Source organism: Hylaeus anthracinus, unplaced genomic scaffold (genome assembly GCF_026225885.1).
Source record: "Hylaeus anthracinus isolate JK02 unplaced genomic scaffold, UHH_iyHylAnth1.0_haploid 11982, whole genome shotgun sequence".
Classification (NCBI taxonomy): Eukaryota; Metazoa; Arthropoda; class Insecta; order Hymenoptera; family Colletidae; genus Hylaeus; species Hylaeus anthracinus.
The window spans coordinates 2,210,236-2,232,197 of record NW_026534330.1 but is presented as its reverse complement, the minus strand read 5'-3'; the positions used below and the strand labels follow the sequence as shown (position 1 = coordinate 2,232,197).

At 32.1% G+C, this 21,962-nt stretch overlaps 5 protein-coding genes across 8 annotated transcripts; 2 read left to right on the top strand and 3 right to left on the bottom strand.

Moving 5' to 3' along the window:
* Positions 1-115: 115 nt before the first annotated feature.
* On the bottom strand, positions 116-2,827 carry LOC128885906 (NPC intracellular cholesterol transporter 2 homolog a-like). Its single transcript, XM_054140271.1, has 4 exons — positions 2,542-2,827; positions 645-758; positions 377-558; positions 116-296 (listed from the first exon to the last, which is right to left on the bottom strand). The coding sequence occupies exons 1-4, from the start codon at positions 2,630-2,632 to the stop codon at positions 213-215; spliced, it is 471 nt and encodes a 156-aa protein (XP_053996246.1). The 5' UTR covers positions 2,633-2,827; the 3' UTR covers positions 116-212.
* A 623-nt stretch (positions 2,828-3,450) lies between these two features.
* On the top strand, positions 3,451-10,009 carry LOC128885885 (histone deacetylase 6). Of its 3 annotated transcripts, XM_054140211.1 has the most exons (19): positions 3,451-4,001; positions 4,390-4,563; positions 4,632-5,054; positions 5,139-5,236; positions 5,305-5,478; positions 5,556-5,748; positions 5,851-5,910; positions 6,160-6,249; positions 6,325-6,431; positions 6,498-6,641; positions 6,713-6,819; positions 6,891-7,060; positions 7,142-7,482; positions 7,555-7,750; positions 7,830-7,959; positions 8,033-8,775; positions 8,864-9,151; positions 9,247-9,362; positions 9,680-10,009. In XM_054140211.1, the coding sequence occupies exons 1-18, from the start codon at positions 3,993-3,995 to the stop codon at positions 9,337-9,339; spliced, it is 3,540 nt and encodes a 1,179-aa protein (XP_053996186.1). In that variant the 5' UTR covers positions 3,451-3,992; the 3' UTR covers positions 9,340-9,362; positions 9,680-10,009. The 3 variants fall into 3 exon arrangements, with proteins under 3 accessions (XP_053996186.1, XP_053996185.1, XP_053996184.1); XM_054140210.1 differs by lacking the exons at positions 5,851-5,910; positions 9,680-10,009 and adding an exon at positions 5,955-6,014 and having other exon boundaries at positions 9,247-9,420; XM_054140209.1 differs by lacking the exon at positions 9,680-10,009 and having other exon boundaries at positions 3,452-4,001; positions 9,247-9,420.
* Positions 9,928-12,589, bottom strand: LOC128885893 (GPI mannosyltransferase 4). Of its 2 annotated transcripts, none has more exons than XM_054140225.1 (4): positions 12,117-12,589; positions 11,652-12,052; positions 11,040-11,578; positions 9,928-10,959 (listed from the first exon to the last, which is right to left on the bottom strand). In XM_054140225.1, the coding sequence occupies exons 1-4, from the start codon at positions 12,292-12,294 to the stop codon at positions 10,038-10,040; spliced, it is 2,040 nt and encodes a 679-aa protein (XP_053996200.1). In that variant the 5' UTR covers positions 12,295-12,589; the 3' UTR covers positions 9,928-10,037. The 2 variants fall into 2 exon arrangements, with proteins under 2 accessions (XP_053996200.1, XP_053996201.1); XM_054140226.1 differs by having other exon boundaries at positions 11,652-11,972; positions 12,117-12,298.
* Positions 12,590-13,330: 741 nt separating this feature from the next.
* On the top strand, positions 13,331-16,905 carry LOC128885894 (very long-chain specific acyl-CoA dehydrogenase, mitochondrial). The gene is made up of 8 exons (XM_054140228.1): positions 13,331-13,694; positions 14,287-14,494; positions 14,612-14,830; positions 14,910-15,338; positions 15,416-15,679; positions 15,770-16,126; positions 16,201-16,413; positions 16,503-16,905. Exons 1-8 carry the CDS (start codon positions 13,624-13,626, stop codon positions 16,638-16,640), a joined length of 1,899 nt encoding a protein of 632 aa, XP_053996203.1. The 5' UTR covers positions 13,331-13,623; the 3' UTR covers positions 16,641-16,905.
* Positions 16,543-21,287, bottom strand: LOC128885901 (leucine carboxyl methyltransferase 1). Its single transcript, XM_054140260.1, has 4 exons — positions 20,937-21,287; positions 20,237-20,420; positions 19,796-20,147; positions 16,543-19,700 (listed from the first exon to the last, which is right to left on the bottom strand). Exons 1-4 carry the CDS (start codon positions 21,144-21,146, stop codon positions 19,496-19,498), a joined length of 951 nt encoding a protein of 316 aa, XP_053996235.1. The 5' UTR covers positions 21,147-21,287; the 3' UTR covers positions 16,543-19,495.
* Positions 21,288-21,962: the final 675 nt, after the last annotated feature.

Sequence of the window (21,962 nt, the reverse complement as noted above, 5' to 3'; positions counted from 1 at the left end):
ATTTATTGCCACAGCATAATGTCCTATATTTATTTCTGCCAAAACTTATACAAAATTTTAGTATATTTGTTGTATTAAAACAATTTAACTTTTTTAAGGAACAGGATGAACCAAGTTTTACAGTTGTAAAAGTTTTGTATTTCTTTCATATCATTTTTCCATAATACACATTTTCTTAAACATGATATTACAATAAATTGAATTAACAATACCTATTTAATTTTTGCTGGAATCAGAATACAAACTATGTCTTCGTTGTTTTCGTCTCGGAGCTCCCATCTTACGGTAACGGATAACTAAAATTTATTAATAAAAATTATAAATGTAGACTTAATACCTAATTTAACTAATAAAAATTAATAATAATTTTAAATACCGCAGGATAAGATTTTAGGACCGGTAATGTGTTCATATAGTGATACGTTTGATCCTTAGCGAGAGGACATATGATGCCCGAATCGGAGTGTTTGCAAGCATCTGCATTTGATAATGGAAAAGGCATAGGTATATCCATTATAATACCACGTACAACCGCATAAACTTCTTTAACATCTTTATCTGTAAACCGGTCATTTTTTATATTTCAATTGTCAAGATGACTACAAATACATAATTGAAAATGTTTAATAACGAAATATACCAACCAAGTGTAAATTCTATGTGAATTGATGCATTTGTATTCCGCACCAAGTCACATACAGGTTTGGTCATATCACAACCTGCTAAAGTTACAGATGTAAACTTTCCTACCTTGGACCCTGTATATAAAAAAAAAACTTGTGAAACATATATTACTCAATTTCTTATTCAGATGTAAAAGTCAAGGATAATTCTATTAGCATTATGTTGATTGAATTAACTGAATATTTGTCAGCAGCCAATAAATGCAGCTCACAACGGTTTCATTATTGTGAATAACAAAAATGTCGACTGTAAACAAACCATATAAAAAACAATTCTCATTTGTACCTCTTACATAAAAGGATATTCACACTGACATAAGAATCAGTGAATAGCAAATGTCATGACTTGGTATATTTTCCTGGGGACAGGAATTTCCTCTACTATCATTGCAACCACATACCATTAGATCAATTACACACTATTCAATCAATAATTAAGTATCATTTTATTAGATAAGATACTTGCCACATGGATTAAAAGAAAATTGGTACCAAGTATACTTGTATTTGAAGAATTAACTACTACCAGAATTAGGACAATTTTTATTTTTACATTCTTTATTTATGCCAATTAAATTTATCGATTCCCCCCTCCACCCACAACCCACTCCGAATAGAATTAATCGTCTGTTGTAAATACGCAAATTTCGATTAATAATGATTTAAATATTAAAATTCAAATACGTTTTTCAACTGGAATTTAAAAAATTATTTATTGCGATTCTCTGGAATCTCTGAATTCTCTTTATCCAAATTTTCGTAATTTTTGGAAACAAAAGTATAAATATGATAAATCAATAAATTCTATAAAAATAAGGACAAATTAATAATCTCAAATCGACATAAATACATTCTGAATTGTTTAAAATATCTCAGGATAATTAATACGGCAAATTCATTTCAGTTATCAATTGAGATTGCGCGTACACATATGTATATTAAATTATCTGTTGTCTGTTATTCAAGCGATATGATGTATTAATATTTGACAAAGCGTGTCCCCTAACAAAGAAAACAGACTTGTTCAATGCCGTATTGTGTTTACATGAAATTATATACGAAAGTGGAAATGACGGGTAAATTATATTCATTAGAATTTTTATTACATCAGTAATTTTAGTCTCCAAGAAATGTTTCTTTCGAAATTGAGCATGATTACGATAAAACGTCGATTATTCGAAATAATAGGGAAATAAACTTATTCGAATAATTGGATTAGGAAAATAAAAGTTGTAACTACACAACAAAATAACAGGAACAAAAATAATGTAATTGTAATATTATAATAATTTACGTAATAATCGTATTTTTTTTTAAACATTCGATAACATTTAACTATTATTACAATTCTAAGCCACGCTTTTTCTTCTCTTACTCATACCGTATACGAAATGTGTAATTTAACCTTGTGTTTACATTTAGTTCTTGCGTGAGGATAAATTAGAACACGAATTCTGTGGCATAATTAAGACTTTGTAAAAGAGATATTATATTTGTTACATATAATGTAAGATCTGTAAGTACCTTAATCGTCTCGTTAGAAAATCTTACAATTTAATTCTATCGAAGAAAAATCGTTTCAACAATCTCTGGTTATTACTTTCCTTCAAAAATTAAAAAGTATCACGTTTACTTTAATAGTTCTTAAGATTAAGATAGAATTAACTTTCTTCTAAAAGGGCCTCAGAAAATATAAACGCACAAGGGTTTAAAATTGCTAGATACGCCACTGGTTAATTCGTAAACACAATGTATCGTGGAGGTTAACAAATTCAAAGTATAAACAATGCTGGCGAAGAACTTGAAATACTACAAAAATATTATAAGACTATTTAATTGTAGAAAAGTCGAAACTTACCGCAATCGATGATCTCGAAAGCTTGGCATATCGGTGATATACTCAAAGCCAGGAGACCTAGTACAAAAGTCGCTGTAATTGTTCGATACATGTTGTTCGTTCGGCGTCCAAGCGGGTATTAAATGGTTTTAAAGTTTCCCGATGCCTTGTATACAAACGAACATCGGTACTAAGATGATTAGAGTATATATACACTGCGTCATCGTCGTGTTCCTAAATTGCATGTATATCATCTTAACGCGTACCAAATTACAGTAGAAGCAAGCTTCCTCGATGTATGCGTCACCTTCCCGACGCGGACGACGATTTTATGCACTAAATACGGCGTAATTTATGTACCGAGTTCTATAAGAGCCATACTCGAACAAAATTTACGTGGGTATAATGAAAATTAGATCTTCTTTACTTGACATTTGATCAACAATACGTCATGGAAGTACGGGGAAGTATTTAGTAACGAAATAAGACCTTAATACACTATTGTTTTATTTATGTACAATACCATAATGAAAGGTAGGAATATAAATAATTGTAATGTAATACAATAACGTGATATTATAGTGCATTCAAAATAAAGATTGATTAGACAAAAAATGAGGGGAATATGTTTAATACATGTATGCATAAGTGATGCATAGTTATGAACGTTAAAGAGTACAACAAATTTAAGAAGTTTTTAAGATAATGATTCTTATTGGATGCTACGTTAAATCATTTTAAAATTGAACGCATGAATCTAAAAAAAAAAAATGATAGTGGCGTCATCGGTGGTAGAACGGCCAAGTTTGTAGTGAAAATAGTTCTCACCGTTTCTGCAAGATGGCACAACTGATAAATTTTAATCAATTATTCTATCTCTTTGTTTGTTTGTTTAAACCTTTTTCTATTTCTACTATTCACAGAAATATCTTCCATTCTTATCAGTCCAATTTTATATTATTACAACCTTGAAGGAGTAGTCTGGTGTTTTATGCTGAAATCATCAAGCTTTCAAAATCAAGTTTTCTAGTTTGAATGGAAGAAAAGTAAATGTTTAAAAAGAGGGGGGCGCCTAAATTAGAAACTGCATCGGGGCATTAGTAACTCTTAGGCCGGTTCTGTTCATACGACTCGAAATGTTTATGCCAATGTATGCTGCTTGAAACATTCGAATTTGTAAAGACAGACCTAACAAAATTCCAATCTTGTCTCGCATTGCGAGATCTCGGTTTCGTCCAGTTTCGTCGAATCGAGATTTCTGTGGCAGATACTGTCAGCCTTTTGTTGAAATGGAGTGAAAACAAAATTGAAAGTGTACAATGAATAAGACCGCTACGATGACTGCGTTTTTCTAAGGGTTTACGTATAAAAATTCTCTATATTAGGCTGACGAAGTTCGATCTTTCCTAAAAAATATGATTCGTCTTTAAAAATAGGTGAAGTTGCTAAGTTCGAGGTTATCTCAAGATTAAATGCAAATGGTAAGAATTAAGTTTATTAATCACTCGCGTTCGTATCCACTCTTGGTGTTTGAATATGATCATTTTTATTACTGTCAGTCTTATGTGCGACAATACATTTCGAAGTGGAAGGGGTTACTGATATCTATACATGGATATGTCTCGTCTCGTATCGCATCGTCATATTACTTGTCAACAGTTCATCTTTTCCGCGACAAATTTCGTTTTTCACTCAGAAATAAAGACACTTCTGTAATCGTATTATATTTCTTTTTATTTATGAATAGTGGCATTGAAAATGTGATTAGAAATACCAATTATATTTGAAGAGACACCAATCTCAATAAATCAATTCTTATTATAAAAAATACACATATGTAACATTTATATTGTGTAATTTGTTTTATAGTCCGATTCTGTGATAAGTGGAAATTTATTCGCCGCTGCTAAACAATTAGCAGATAGTGAAATTCAGCTCATAAAGGTAATAGAAAATTCAAAGAGTACAAATAACAAAAGTATTACTAGTAAAATGTCTATGTCAGTCAAAAAGGGTGCCAAAAAGTCTGCAAAAACTTCTAGTGTAAGTGTACATTTTAAATAGGATCACTAACAATAAAATATTTATATTTCTATCATGTATAATATTAGGTTCGACCATCTGCTGCTTTAATAGCTGCTAAGCGTGAAGCAACTCAACAAAATAAATTACAGAAAAAGAAATGTAATACTGTCTTTGTACGTGATATATATCAGAAAGCCATAGATGCCTATAATCTAAAGAGGAAAGAAACTGGTCTAGTATTCGATCGGTCTATGGCAGAACACAAGTGTCTTTGGGATTCAAATTACCCAGAATGTCCTGCTAGATTGACAAGAGTTTTACAGAGATGTGAAGAATTAGGTTTAGTAAATAGGTGCAAATTCATTGCATCAAGACAGGCTACTGAAAATGAAGTACTCCTGAAGCACAGCCAAAAACAATTAGATATCTTAAAGGCCACTGATGGATGTACAGATGCAGATAATCTAGAGTTACTATCATCCAAGTATGATGCAGTTTATATACACCCTGTATGTAAATATTTATAAAATACAAAATAAATTATAAGGTGATAGTATATTATTTTAATACTAAATTGTTTAAAACTGCTCTAGTCTACCTATAACTTGTCCTTGTTAGCTGTGGGTTCAACAATAAACTTAGTGGAAAGCATTTGTAAAGGAGAGGTTCAAAATGGAATGGCCATTATAAGGTAATATAATTTAATGATTGATTTATAAACAGGAAGTAATTCATTTTTGTTTTGATATTTCATTTTAGGCCACCTGGACATCATGCAATGAAGTCAGAGTATTGTGGATATTGCTTCTTTAATAATGTTGCAATTGCAGCTGAGAAAGCTTTAAGCAATAATTTGGCTAATAAGATTTTGATTGTTGATTGGGATGTACATCATGGGCAAGCAACTCAACAAATGTTTTATAACGATCCACGGTATGGTGTTACATTTATGATTAACTTACAACGTTTTTCATAATAAGTATTTCCTTCACATACAATTTTTTTACTAGGGTAATTTATTTTTCCATTCATCGTTACGAGAACGGCGAATTTTGGCCAAATCTTAAAGAGTCTAACTTTCATTTTATCGGCGATGATTTAGGACAAGGATATAACTTTAATGTACCACTTAATAAAACTGGTATGACGAATGCTGATTATTTAGCCATATTTCAGCAAGTGTTATTGCCAATGGCGTACGAGGTAAATAGCATACCGTGGTAGTTCATCTTATTAAATCGATATAAAATTCGGTCTAGCGATTTGGACGTCTGACGTAAAATAGATAAATTTGAAATATTATAGTTTCAACCAGATCTCGTAATAGTGTCAGCTGGTTATGACGCTGCCTTGGGATGTCCAGAGGTAAAATAATAAATAGTATTCATTAATATCTTTTTTTGTCCTAGTTTAATCCAGATTTTGTTATTGTTTCGGCTGGTTTTGATTCCTCAATTGGAGATGAAAAGGTTAATGTTGCAATGTTTTTTGTTGCATATATCAATTTTTTTAGTTTCAAAATTGTTATTACATTTTTTAATACTCTGTAATTGCATCTTATTTTGAGGTTATGCACAATTAAAGTTTAACCTTTGCATTATTTATAATATTAAGGGAGAGATGTTGGTGACCCCTCCATGTTATGCTCATTTGCTATCATCTCTACTGAGTCTGGCATCTGGAAAAGTTGCTGTTGTGCTAGAGGTATGAAAGGTACCTTAAGCACGATTGATTTATAATTTTCTAAATATGTTATTTACAGCATATCTTTGTTTGTAGGGTGGTTACTGTTTGAAATCATTAGCTGAAAGCGCAGCATTAACGCTACGCGCTTTATTGGGTGATCCGTGTCCTATGTTACAAAATCTTGAATTACCTTCGTTAAGGTAAGCTCGAGGATATAATATAAGAAACTTGAAAAATTGATGTATATATATTTATTACTATTTCAGTATACGCGACACAATTTTAAATACGATTTACGCCCATAAATTGTATTGGAAATGTTATCAATACCAGGACACATACAGCAATAATTTTACAGCACATAATAAAGAACAAAATATAAATCAACATTTACCAGTAGTTACATTCAAGTAAGAAATTAAATAATCTTTGGCGAAAATTTTAATTTTAATTGCATAAACGTATAACTTGTATTTTATAGAGGAAGCGATATTAGGCCAACAGTGTATGAAACTCGCGATTGCTATCCAGTTCAAAGTAAAGATGTTATCGAACAGATAGAAAAGCAATTAAATGCGATAATCCAAAGTATGTTTCTACCTCAATATTATTTATCTTACGAAATAAACGGTTACATAAATATTAGCATTTTGTTTTAGTTACTAATTTATCCATGGCACCGAACAAGGTCTGCGTTGTTTACGATGATAGAATGCTAAACCATCGTGATTTAATTGACGATAGTCATCCAGAAAAACCAAATCGTATTAGCGGTATTTACAAAAAGTATGAAGAATATAATTTACTTGATCGATGCTATGTGCAACAGGTATGGCATTGCATTATATGAAATATTAACCTGTATACTTTTGTCCGAAATATTACGTTTTTCTTACTGGTTTTTATAAAGGGACGAAGTGCGTCAATCGAAGAATTGTTGTTGGCTCATTCGAAAGAATACATAGACAAAATAAAGGATACTGAAAATTTAAAACCCAAGGAGCTGCAAAAACTAGCAACGACCTTTAACTCAGTGTATCTACATCCTGAAACTTGGACGAGTGCATGTATATCGACTGGATCGTTATTACAAGTAGTTGATAGCGTACTAAACGGAGAAAGTCAATCTGGTGTCGCTATTGTAAGACCTCCAGGACATCATGCAGAAGAGGATGCACCATGTGGTTTCTGTATTTTTAACAATATTGCCGTGGCAGCTAGATATGCCACAGAATTTCATCATTTAAAAAAGTAATTGCCATTTCTTCGATCTATTCTTAACTATACACGCTTGCAATAAAGATAACATGTCGCGACTTTCAGAGTATTAATAGTTGACTGGGATGTACACCACGGCAATGGAACCCAATCTATCTTCGAAGAGGACCCAAAAGTTCTCTACATGTCCGTTCATCGTTACGACAACGGCAGTTTCTTTCCAAATTCTAAACGTGCTAATTATACCTCCGTTGGTTCTGGATTAGGAGAAGGATTTAATATCAATATACCATGGAACAAAGTCAGTTCTGGTGAATATGCAAAAGACTAATACGAATAAAATTGATTTTTAACATATTTTATTTGTATGTATGTGATAGAAAGGAATGGGTGACGCAGAGTATATAGCAGCATTTCAACAAGTAGTAATGCCAATTGCATATCAGTTTAACCCAGAACTGATTTTAGTCTCTGCGGGTTTCGATGCGTGCATTGGCGATCCTCTTGGAGGTAACAAATTGATTTTATAAGTTTCGTAGATTAAAGTTTACGTTGTTCAAATATTATGGTTTTGATTTTCCAGGTTGTCTAGTAACGCCAGAGATGTATGGACATTTAACGCAATGGTTATCTTCGTTAGCTAATGGCCGCGTTATCCTCAGTCTCGAAGGAGGCTACAATATTAATTCGATATCAAATGCAATGGCTATTTGTACGAAAACTTTGCTTGGCGATCCTTTGCCAATGTTAGAAAGCGATCAAATTCCATGCTCAAGTGCTATTAATAGTATAAACAATGTTATAAAAACACAGAAGCAATATTGGCCCAATTTAATATTTAACATGTCTCTACCGAAAGAGAATGTACTTCCCAAGGCTAAAATATCACATACGAAAACAAATGAACAAGTGAAAAATATCGAAAAAGTTTTTAAACAGTCTGAATCTAAGATAGCGCTGGAAGAAATTGAAAGCGAGAAATTGGAGTTGAAAATTTCGATCAATAAGACTTCTTTAAATTCCGTGACAGATGAAGAAATTTCAAAGTTGCAAAACGAGGTGGAGAATATAAAAATAAAGAACTCATCATACGACGATACTTCAAAGGCGATTGAAGAAGCTCGCAATAAATTATTGAACATGCAGGATAACGACAAAGTTTCCGAATATACAAAGAAATGTGTAAATCAACCCGGAAAAGAAGCATCTTCCGACAAGAATTTTGACGTCTCTATTCCGGGTAGCAGTAATGGACAGAATGAAGGAGCAACCGCTCAAGAAGGTGCTGCTACAAACTTGTACGATTACCTTTCTCAAAATTTTCAGGTAATTGAATCAGTAATAGCTTTTAAATTAAGTCGATTCAAGACGACTGAACTGCCGTTAAACTGAGAATTCAACATAACCTTTATAGGCATTAGTAGATGAAGAGATGTTTGCTGTGGTGCCTCTACGAGAATGTCCACATTTGAACACAGTCAGGGATGTACCTGCTTCGGGAATCGATGTGCATTCACCATGCCAAGAATGCGGCAGCAACGTTGAAAACTGGATCTGCCTGCAATGTTACACTGTACATTGTGCGCGGCAAATTAATCAACATGGTATATTACACGCAGAGGAAATGGATCACCCTTTGACTCTGAGTTTCAGCGATATTTCAGTTTGGTGCTACAGGTGTGAGGCATACATAGATAATCCGGTAAGTTCTCATTTTAATACGTATAAATAATTATCGAGTTGAACAAAATTTAGACGAGATATCTATTTTGATTTGTCTTGTAAATTATCTTTTAGCGATTATTCGCTGCACGTAACGCCGCGCATCAGAGTAAATTTAACGAAGAATTACCATGGACATACAGTGAGGATCGAAGTGCAAATATGTAATAATAAATTATGTCATTAATACTGTATGTATTTTCGAATATTTGTAAATGATTTATACAATAGAAGTATCATTAGTTTCAATATTTGTTATACGCTTACTTTATGGTTAGATAAATTGAAAACTTTTCAACAATTTATATTTACAAAGATTCGCTTACTAGCACAAGACTAATTATATTAAAATCATTGACCTTCTTGAGTAAATAGTACATGTATAAATCTTTTAATTTTATTAATCAAATTACTTGTAAATTAATTTTAAGTATACACAATATTTTTGTTTATTAACAGTGTATTTTGCTAAACTAAACATAGTGACTCATTCTATTTTTTTATATAGGATAGTGACTATTAAATCATTAACGAAAATGTAGATTGGAATTCAGTGCCCATAAATGAATTTTACTTTTTCAAAATTACTTATATCGCAGTCATCGATGTTTGAAACTATTTTTGTTTCAAAACTGCGCATAGGAAAGTTTTTATGTCCATATCTGTAACATATGGACGTATTTATGAACATTAATTTGATCTCAAGTTTCATATTTCGTAGGAATAAAGTTGTTGCTTTATTGAAGATTACAAATATTACAGCATTTTATTTTTTATTTTATTAATTAATAAATGTAACAAGTATAGCGATGATCGATAATAAATACATATATCTTAATTTTATTCTGTACAAATAAATAATTTAATTAAAAATTTGTATTTCGTTCGCGATGTACACCTTGCCATTTGTTATGTATGAAATATTCTATTCGTAATAATAACAATTCGAATTGTTGAAAAGTGTCGATTACGTCGTTCTTAACCCCTATAAATGTTTGTACCGACAAACTATTCATATTTGTCAAACGCAGAACGTTAATAACTTTTGGGAATGGCAATTTCTCAACGGTTACATGTGGATAAAATTTATTTACAATATGATAATTAAATAAATTTGTATTATTTTGAATAGACATAAACTCTTCCATATCTGTAGCAGGAAAAGCATAATATATCCTATATGGCACCCTTCTGGTGAAATACTTATGCTCGCATTCCCGAAGTTTTAAGGCAATGATGTTACACACATCTCTTATAGGCTTTGAACCTTGTTCGTAGAGATAGAAATCTTTAACTAACTTATACTTGTGATTTCCGGTACTTATGTATGTCCTTTTAGTATTTCTTAAATGCAAAAGCGCCGTTGGTACAGAATAACTATGCGATGTAAATAAATGTATATGCGTGAGCTCTGGTTTTGCTTTCAATTCAGTTGCTATATGAGACGTTAAAGGTAAAATTCCACCTTGATGAGCGAACCCATAAAAAAATGCTAGCAAAGCGTTACACGCGAACCAAAAAATCTGCAGTTTACTGAGTTTAGTCTTTTGCGTACAAGTTTTGGGGTACGTATTATTTTCGGTGATACGCGAAACTGTATCAACTCCTGATATTTGATTCATATTCGGAGCGTACAAAAAAACTAGAGGTAATAAAGTCGGGATTATAAATCGAGGTTCTTGATGAGGAAAAATCGATAGCAATGCGATTGGTACAATAAAAGATAGTGTCATCAAACCGACAACGCTTTGTATACGCGGTAAATCCAACCATCGAGCTTTCAAACCGCTGTAAATAATTATCTTTAGTTAAAAATTTTATATTTTAATTTCTTAAAATATAATAAATAATATTAATAAATTGATCACCTATATAACATTTTCGCAAATGTCAGGAGGCCAATAACTCCGAGAACGTTGTATAAAAGAGGTACATTTATTAAGAAATGTACATAATAGGGATGCAAACCATGATTCTGTAGGTTTTTGGTGTTTGCATTGTATTTGAAAAAATTGAGCGGTGTTACTACAAAATTGTTGATGCTAATGTCAAGATTACCTATCTCTGCCATTGTTAAATAACCAAAATAAAAGCTGTCGACTAGAATAAACATGATAGCCGTCGGTATTCCATACGCGATAAAAGTAAAGATTCGAATGTGAAAATCACCAAAACCTACACTTTTTGATCCTAAACCTCTTTGTAACCAAAAGAAGATAGGGGAAAGGGCAAATGCAATGAATGTTGGTCTGTTAAATATACCAATCACAGTAATTGTTGCAATTTTAAAGCAATGATTCAAAGAATGTGAGGGTAAAGAAGCTTTAAGCTTATAATATTTTACTCTTTCCACTCCATTTTTTGCTTTATTATATTTATCTTTAAGATAATCACTTTGGATTACTACCTGAAAAGATAAATATACATTACATTATCAGATTTTGATAACCTAATACATATTTACAACAGAGTATTTATACCTTCTCTGAATATGCCATACAATACGATATATAATACAGTAGCAAAGCCATTAGTATTAACTCAATAGCATTCGAAAATGTCCTAGTTGCATAAACAAGCATAACATAGGAACTGGCATATGTGATCAGTCTTATTTTATAATTTTGTCCATACATGTAACATATTCTGTACAAACAGTAATCTGATACAAAGGACAAGATGCATACTAACAGACGTGGAAATAATACAAGAAAGTATGGAGATTTCAATGATATACCAAAGTAGAAACGTGTATATTGTGAAATTCTTGTTAAAATTGAGTATGGTACACCAACAATGATCTGTGGTATCAAAACAGTTCTTACAGGAAATGTAGAATTAAATTCCCATGGTTTACTAATGTCGATATCAAAATAATCACCTGTAGGGTTATAGATTGTTATGATGTATCATTTTTATTTGCATAACATCAAGTCTTTACCCACCTGATATAACTTCAATCGACTGAAAATACTCATCAGGATGAATGTACCCTGTTTGTGGGATTAATGTCAAAATAATTCTTAAAGAAGCCAAAATCCAATAGAGGCCTATCTTTCTTCTTATGGGTATAGCAGGTTTGTATTCGTCGATTGACCTTCGATATTCATTCTTGGAGTGCATTTTCGTGCGCGAATTAGTTCGCAAAATAAAGCCGGTTTCTCGTATCGAATCAATTTAGCAAGAAGACAACAAACAGAAAAATTTTGTCTATCGAATGAATCATTTCTCCGAATTCTTGTAAGACGATGCGACAACTCCAACCACACAATAAAAGTCACCATATTCTAGCTATCTAATCATAATATTCAGTTCTTGATAGATTATAATACAGACAAAAGATAAAAACAATAACCTCACATTGGATTCGATAATCACTATCCCTGTCAAAGCCAAAATAATAGGGTTACTATTGGGTTTACTACCCGTGGCGCCATCGGTGTGAAAACGTCAAAGTTTGTTGTGAAAATAGATTCCATCGTGTCTGTAAGATTAATACGATTCTGTACTTTATAGCACTACAACATATTAGTTAATATGTCAAATTTATTATTTTTATCAATAGTTTATTTAATGTTACAATAATAATTAATCCTTACCTAGTGGCGCCGTCTAGCGGAGACAGTGAGAACTACTTTCATTATAAACTTGAGCATTTTGCCACCGATGACGCCACTGGTACCAAGACTATGGCTATTTGGTTTCGCCAAAGGTTATTAACTAACTCCGAAGGTTTAACAGAACAAAACAATTTATTATTCTAGGAGTACAAAGCGTGTCGCTACAACGTTATCACGTGAACAGGAAGTAAGTAAGTCGAATTTGATGCGTGGTGTAACTACTAGTAACAAATATATCTTATTTCCTCCGATGTAAGACAGAGGGCGTCGTCGGTAATGTAGGACTCTGTTCCGCCACAAGACCAGTATTAAATAAAATATATAAAAAAAATGATAAATTTGATATAATCACACATACACATGACCGTCTTATTATTTCCTACACTTATTATTTAATTTTATTGTAAGTTCATTATAATGAAATTGAGATATTAAGGGTATAATAAATGTCATATTATTCTAGCTGACGTGCGAAAGAATGCTACGTAGTATAAACCTGTACATATATAGATATATACCAATATATACAAACTTTAGTATATGTGCATTTAAATGTATCGCCGAGCAATTGGATAATTAATGTTTATCTAAAGAACAGTGTATGACATGTGTGCGTAAGTAATCCGTGCATATGAGCACTATATAAAAGGCGCTAACTGTTTGTGAATTAGTTGCACTCTTTGTAGTGTATATAGTATTATATTTATATACTACATACGAGGAAGTGGGATTCGAACCTTGTTCCACTTTCCACTATTGCAGATCATCACTGCCCTTCGTTCTTTATACCACGAAAACAATCTCAAAACACTTCGTCTTTTAACAAGTAAAAATGTTACGAATTGCAAATTTCGTCGTGCAGAGATCACGAAATTTAAAGAAAATCATCGACTCAAATGTTAGGTGAGTTTCTTTTAAATGTGCTTGATTGTAAATGGTATTTGAAAACTAGCTACACATTTTTCGACGTTATTCTTATACAAAATTTGATCCTCAATCGATACTGATAAATCTAGACGTCTGAGGTGTAAAATTAACAAAAATTAAAAATGCAATTTTTCATTGCATGTGAGTAGTGCCATATTGCATTTGAGCAATCTATTGAGGTACATTTTTCTTTCTTAATTGACAGTGAAGGATATGTAGTGAATTCTTTGTCTATAATATCAATGTAAAACCTATTACAGAGTTACATATATAGATGTTTACTACTGAAACTTTTATTGCTACATTGATGTTATTCATGTATCAGATATTTATTTATGTCAGTATGATATCTGTCAACTTAGTGGACTTTGGACTCATGACATCATAAATAAACTGAATTGTACATTTGAATCCTTTTATTTGAATACATGAATGTATATGTGTTTTTAATTACGAAACAGAGTTCAAGATGTGAAAATTATGTAATTGAAGATTATTTAATTTAATACAAAAATTAATCTAAATAATAATATACTTTAAAAACTATCTTTGACATGATCTTTTTCAGGTGTTTTGCAGCACAAGCAGCTACAAAAAATAAATCAGTGGAAAATGTAGAAAAGAATAATGCTGTGAGAGAGAATCAATCCTTTAATATGAATATTTTTCGTGGCCAACTGCAAACTAGCCAAGTATTCCCTTTTCCAGGACACTTAAATGAAGAGCAATCAGACACATTGAAAATGTTAGTTGATCCCATGGAAAAGTTTTTTGAGGTAATAAAATTATACAAAAAAAAAGAATTGCAAGTCCTATCTTTATGACATAAGAAGTTTTCTTTAGTTATTTTTATTGCTATACAAAACTAATTTTATTTAAATATTTGTTTGAAGGAAGTAAACGATGCGCAGAAAAATGATGAGAATGCATCCGTAGATGAGAAAACTATGGCTGCAATGTGGGAACTCGGAGTATTTGGTCTCCAGGTTCCACAACAATATGGAGGATTAGGATTATCTAATACTCAGTATGCTAGATGTGTTGAGATTTGTGGATATAATGATTTAGGTATTGGTATTACGTTGGGTGCACATCAAAGTATAGGATTCAAGGTATATCTTTTATACCTCTTATTTATATTAAAATATGAAGTATTAAAATATTCTCATTGTTAAAATTAAACTTTTATAGGGTATACTTTTATTTGGTACACCAGAACAAAAAGAAAAGTATCTTCCAAGAGTTTGCAATGGAGATATTGCAGCATTTTGTCTCACAGAACCAAGTTGCGGTTCGGATGCGGGTTCGGTTCGTTCTCGCGCGGTTAAATCGGCAGATGGATCGCATTATATATTGAATGGTAGTAAAATCTGGATATCGAATGGTGGTTTGGCCGAAATAATGACAGTTTTTGCACAAGTTCCTATGAAAGATCCGAAAACAGGCGAAACAAAGGATAAAGTCACGGCATTTATTGTTGAACGATCTTTCGGCGGTGTAACAAGTGGACCGCCAGAGAAGAAAATGGGCATTAAGTGTAGTAATACAGCAGAAATATATTTTGAAGATGTAAAAATACCAGCAGAGAACGTTTTGAGTGAAGAAGGACAAGGATTTAAGGTATGACTTGTCTGGTATATGGTCTACAGACATTTGAGATCATAAGAAGAATGATGAAACATTTTGTGCTGTTTCAGGTTGCAATGAGTATTTTAAATAATGGTCGATTTGGCATGGCAGCTGCTCTTGCCGGTAGTATGCGTTATTGTATTAAAAAAGCAGTTGAACATGCAACGCAGCGTGTACAGTTCGGACGTACGATAGATAATTACCAAACTATCCAAGAAAAATTAGCTCGTATGTCGATATTACAATATATAACTGAATCTCTTGCTTACACTATTTCTGGTAATATGGATAATGGAAGTCAAGATTATCACTTAGAAGCTGCAATTTCTAAAGTATGATTCATTTAACAAAGTAAAAATCATATAATACTGTCTCGTTATTTCTAAGATAAAATTACATATCATATGAAACTGTTTGAATAGTGTTTTGCATCAGAATCGGCATGGTGGGTTTGCGACGAAGCTATTCAAATACTAGGTGGAATGGGATATATGAGAGATGCTTGTCTTGAACGCGTTATGCGAGATTTACGTATCTTCAAAATATTCGAAGGAACCAACGATATCCTCCGCCTGTTTGTCGCACTTACCGGGATTCAGTATGCGGGAAGTCATTTAAAAGAATTACAAAAAGCATTCAAGAATCCTACGGCTAATTTAGGATTAATTTTTGAAGAGGCAACGAAAAGAGCAACGCGAGTGATTGGATTGGGATCGGCGCCTAATTTCACACATTTAGTTGAGCCAAGGTTGCAAGAAGGTGCAACATTGTGTGCTAAGGTTTATATCGATTTTTGCAACATTTACGTTCATATGTTAACGATTGACTATTATGTACTTCATTATTTTTATAGGGTTTAGAAGCTTTGGGTCAAGCTATAGAATCTATTCTCATCAAGTATGGAAAAGGAATTGTGGATGAACAATTTATTCTTAACAGAATAACACAAGTAGCATTTGATACGTATACTATGGCTGTTATATTAAGTAGAGCGACTATGTCTGCAAATAAAAAGCTTCCAACCGCGGAACATGAGATCCTTATGGCTCAAACGTGGTGTGCAGAAGTAAGAATATGTTTTTTCAAAATCTTTAATTTTACTGTTTTTTAATGTATGTTGTCACCTAATTTAATATGTTATCAACTGCATTACAGGCATCCAATCGTGTGAATTCGAACCTAAATATAATTTCTTCTAGTAAGGACCTAAATGTATTTAGTAAAATGAGTAAAATTGCGAGGAATACGTGCGACGCTGGTGGATGTGTTCAATTAAATCCGTTAGGTTTCTGAATTAAATTACATGGTATAAACGGCAAAATAACTACTTCCTAAATAATTAACCCAAATCATGTACAAAATCGAACAATCAAAAATGTGAAACTCCAAGATAAATTAGTGATTTTTATTAGACTATTTTAATAAGCAATGAGCAATGCAATTTGTAATATAATATTTGAGATATTATGTAAATTTATAATTACGGTATTTTTGTATTTTTGAACAGAGAGTGTATTGTACGTTGATTATTATAAATGATATTATATACACAAAAGTAGATGCTGTTTATTTTTTATTAATCCTCACGAAATAGTAAAATAAGTATTTAGGAAATAGAGTGACATACATGATATTCATGTAATTTTCATATAATAAATTAAATTAAATCTAAGTAGATGAACCATATTTGCTTATACTGTCTTTATCACACAGTTAAACATGTTTTGATAATATTAAACTATTCTTTTTTCACTTAAGATTTTGGTATGAAATATAAGAAAACAAGTATTATGGTCATTCCAGAGTTGGCATGGAATGACCCATCATAAATATTTTCAGTTACAATTAGTATTAACTCTCGATTACTTTCTTCTAATTGCAATATATAAATGCACAAGTTAACAATATCACAATGTTACACAAAATAAGGATATAATTTCCGATCAGTTTACGTCTGTCTATAATATGGAAGCACACAGAATATTTGTATAGCCATTGTATGATTTAAGTTTTACAGCATCCATATAAGACAGTAATAACATTAAGCGAAGAATAAAATACATGCAGAAACATAGAATTGTGTAATTCATTATTATGATTGGTATCGCTTAAGTTTGAGATTCAAAGTATCATTTTCTTATTTTTCATTTATAAAGAATATATTACTAATTATATTGGATTATATACAAATTAAAGAAATAGTATTTAACGGCTGTTATTTTACCTGAAAGCTGAAATTTTGTAAAAGCAATTATCATTCAACAATATGTTACATTTAAAGGATTTCGAATTATCCATTGGCAGTGTTTCTTCCCAATTTGTAATAACTAACAACAAGAACAATTTGATTCTCAAACTTCGAGCTGTCTGAAACATTCAACATGTATAATAGATATTATTTAAAGTAAATAAGGTAAAGTCGTATAAAACTATTATGATGAGGTACGATTTTATTACTGAACGTTTAAAACACGAAATTGGAAAGAATCTACTGTTGCTGATAGATATAACCGTGATCTATAACTTTCCAGAAAAATAGAATATCAGATTATCTTTTTTTTAGCGTCTGTTACTCCAGGTATGCAAACCTATATTCAAAACCATACGAATTTACAATTTTTTAACTTATGTGTTTTTCCTATATAATGTTACATTTTATGGTCTAATAAGCCTTTGCAAGAATATCAATGAATATATTATTATGAATTAACGCATTGGAAGATGAAAAATAGAAGTGCCAAATAATTATTGTGTTAATGTAACATAAATCTCGTGATATCATCTGATAAACAGTCCTTTTCATATTATTGTTAGTCTGCATATATCCATGACCCTGATGTTCCTTTATAAGAAAATAAATCTTTATTAATTCAGCAATCAAGCTGTTGGCAATTTAACGAGCCTATTGATCTTTCACAGGGATGAAACTAGTTCACATATCGTGTTGTCTCGTTAACGTGCCGACAATGTGTTTCCTGAGAATTTTTAACTACCACTTTATGATCCACCTATGCATAATGTACTTACTTATGATGACAATGGCGAAAGTACAATTTCCTGTATATACATTTCTCTTTTTAATATACAGAAATAATTGTGTGTTATTATTCTAATAGTAGCACAAGTTACAATGTCTTGAATGTGTGAATATTGACGGTATTTTAATTAACACTCTTTCTGTACATGTAACTAATTAAAATGAAACTAGCTAAAATGTTCATAAATGATATTGATTTTCAGAATGTATACTGTTTTCTATTTTTCATATTTAAGTAAAATCTTATTACTTTCGTTGCATATTATTTTACATAATCACGTTTATAGAAAACTGCAAATGTAATCGTTTAATCAATGATCTATAATACTAATTTGATTTATAACGACTTACTAAAAATGTAATTATGCATAGCAAATATTAGAAAGATAAGTGTTTCCAAGTACAAAATAATTACTGTAAGAAAATAATAAAATTACAGATGCTTAAAAGTAAAACTTTGAAACCTGTTTACATCAGACTTATGACTACCATAGAATGTTAGGTTAGTGTTACAGGAAGTATATGGAGTTCATAAAAATTAGATAAACGTTGTGTGAATAAAAAATATTTAAAAAACTACATCTTTAAAATACAGTAAGTTAGTTTTGTTCTTTTGACTGTGATTTTAGGTAAGAACTTTAAAACTTTCTTTAATATTTTTATATTACAGACATTATAATATTTCTTTCAAATTAATATAACGAAATAAAATATTTGAATATCAAATTATTTCTTTTATACAATTTTACTTACAATTTGTTTCTTTGTGATACTTCAAAAATGTAGTATGAGTAGATATACAAAGAATATATTCATCCCATAATGAAAAGTGCATATAAAGTTACTATAATTTTGTAATTACACAAATTCTGTAAACGTTTAAAGCTAGTTATAATTGTATGTTTAAAAAAAAAATATGTTAACATTACCACAGTTGGAAAAAAAAACAGATGTATCAGTTCAGTCCATACAAGAATTTAAGTTTTAAACTTATTAATTCCATTAGTAAACAACGATTTTGCATTTTTAGTTACCACACAAGTACTTACAAGTTTATACTTTTTAACAATACAGTATTACTACCTGGAGTAACTTATAAGAGTTAGGAAAGCTAACCCTGTGCTATAGACAGATTTTTAAATGTTTGTCCATTCCAAGCAACTGAGATACAATAATGTTGCAATAACTGTGTCAAAAGTTCTTGTTCATCCAACATTTCTATATGCTCGATTCGACTACGATCAGTTTGAGGCAGTGAATCATAAACCTCTACCATTGTCCACGCATTAGAGCCTTCCCAATTGTTTATTGTAAATCTGAAATAAATGGAATTTAGTTATTCTCATAATAATGTTCCTTTGCTCAGAGATAATAGATATGGAGAACATAAAAAATTATATATAATATGTACCGTCTTTGTTGAGTTTCCAAAGATTCACAGTCTTCCACACCTGCCAACAAACACCCGCGACTACGTAAATTAGACAACATAACTTGTCCAAATTTATCCTTCATATTCACTTGCTCATAATTAACAAAAATACTATTTGGAAATTTTCCTGCGAGCCATTTCAGCAATGCAGAAGCTGCACTAGTGTCTACATAGACTAAGACACATTCTGCAAGGAACATGGTTGGCAGATTGAAATTAACTTCTGCTTGAGCTAATTTATTAATAAGTTCAGATATGTGCCGCAGATCTATTCCCACCAAGTGATAATTAGCACCGTGTAAATCTGTTGTTGAAAACCTAATTTCTCCATCTATAAAGAGTAGGTAGCAGATAACAGAATTTATTATTGTGGAAAATCAGCATTAACATAGATGAAAAATCAATTATGTTAGATGCTACCTTCTGTATTCATCATATCTATCAACTGTTTGTGCTTTTTGATGTGATAACATTTCCTAGCAGTGACACTGGGAAAATCAAGTTCTATAAAATTTACCGGACTTCTTCCTGCATCTTTGAGTTTCCAATATAGTGTATCAAATCCAGCACCCAAATTTATGATTTGCCCTTTCTCACCAGATAACTGTGTTAACACCATAAATTAATTTCCTTTATATTTAATTTCTTATTAAATAGTATTAAACAGTTTTAAAATCTTAATTTTCGTTCGTGTTTACGTTTATGCATTGTTTTAGTAAACAACGTATAAAAAGTTTAAATTAAAAATAAAAAATCATTTAGTTTTACTCCAAGTGTCCAGAATTCTCCTTTTAATAGTAAAACAATTCTAAATTTCGATTATGAAACTGAGTATAATAAGAATAGTTTAACGATTAATGCGTTTGTAATTATTTATTATTTCTATGTAAAAAAAAGTACGACAGAAGTACATAAAATGGACTTCTATCGCTGTTCCATGATAAAAGGAGGACCGCGAAAATTAGGACAGGGCCTTGGTCAGGTCAAGGTTTCCGGCACTGCACACATCCTTCCCTACTCAAATCAGCTGTATCCCGAATGTTTCTATCATGTTTCTAGGTTATGCCAATTTCGATCACGAAATTATAAAATCTACGCGAATTATTAGATGGACACATACCTTAAGGAATTTGTCAACGAAAACCTCGATGCCCTTTACTCTGGCGTAATAACCACGATTGATTTCGGGTGCTTTTCGTCCAGTTTGTTTCACGAAAAAGTTGATAAATGGATCGGACCAATAACCAAGTTGTACCGCGTATCTTTTCGACTCACTCGCGTCATCGTTAGTGGCCTGTGTGGCCTCATCGTCAGCCATATCTTTGATCATTACACCAATTTTGGTTCGCTTCAGTTACGACAAATCATTATTTAGCGTGTACCCTTTAGTCGAGAACGATGGTACTTGTCACTCACAGAAGTAAACCTGCACAAGCGACCATACTGGCGAGACTGCTGTGTCGCTGTGTGTACGCTGCGCTTTACGCTGTATGCCTGTATGTAGATTCGCATCTCCTTGCGGCGCAAGTCTCGCGTCTCCTGTACGGGTTATCTGGCAGTAGGGGTATCCTCTAACCATCAAACCCGGGCGATATCGAAACACATACTTGAAGGACGCTGCACAGTCAAGTGCACTATTGCAGCCAAGGGGAATAAAGCTAGAGTCTACAGCCAGGAGTCTACAAAATTCCATGTTCCTGCGGAAAAGTATGTATAGGAGAAATCGGAAGGATTATCAATAGACGCATCGAAGAACATCACAGATGCACCCGATTAGGTTACAATACAAGGTGTCCCAACCCAAAAATGTTGTAACACCTTGAAAAAGGTGGTTCGGGGGGTGATTTGAAACAACTTTTTCCTTAGCGAAAATGTTGTCCGAGGCTTCGTTGAGGAGATATTAAGAGAAAAGCTTGACCAATTAGAGCACGCGGATACCGTTGGAGCGGCCGCGGTAGCGAAGGCTATGTGCTACTCGGCCGCGCTTGTACGCGAACAAGCGACTCGACGTGTATCGAAGGACATTGGACACGGCCGCTTAGCTCGTAGCCTTCGCTACCGCGGCCGCTCCAACGGTATACGCGCGCTCTGATTGGTCAGTGTTTTCCGTTAATATCTCCTCAACGAAGCCTCGGACAACATTTTC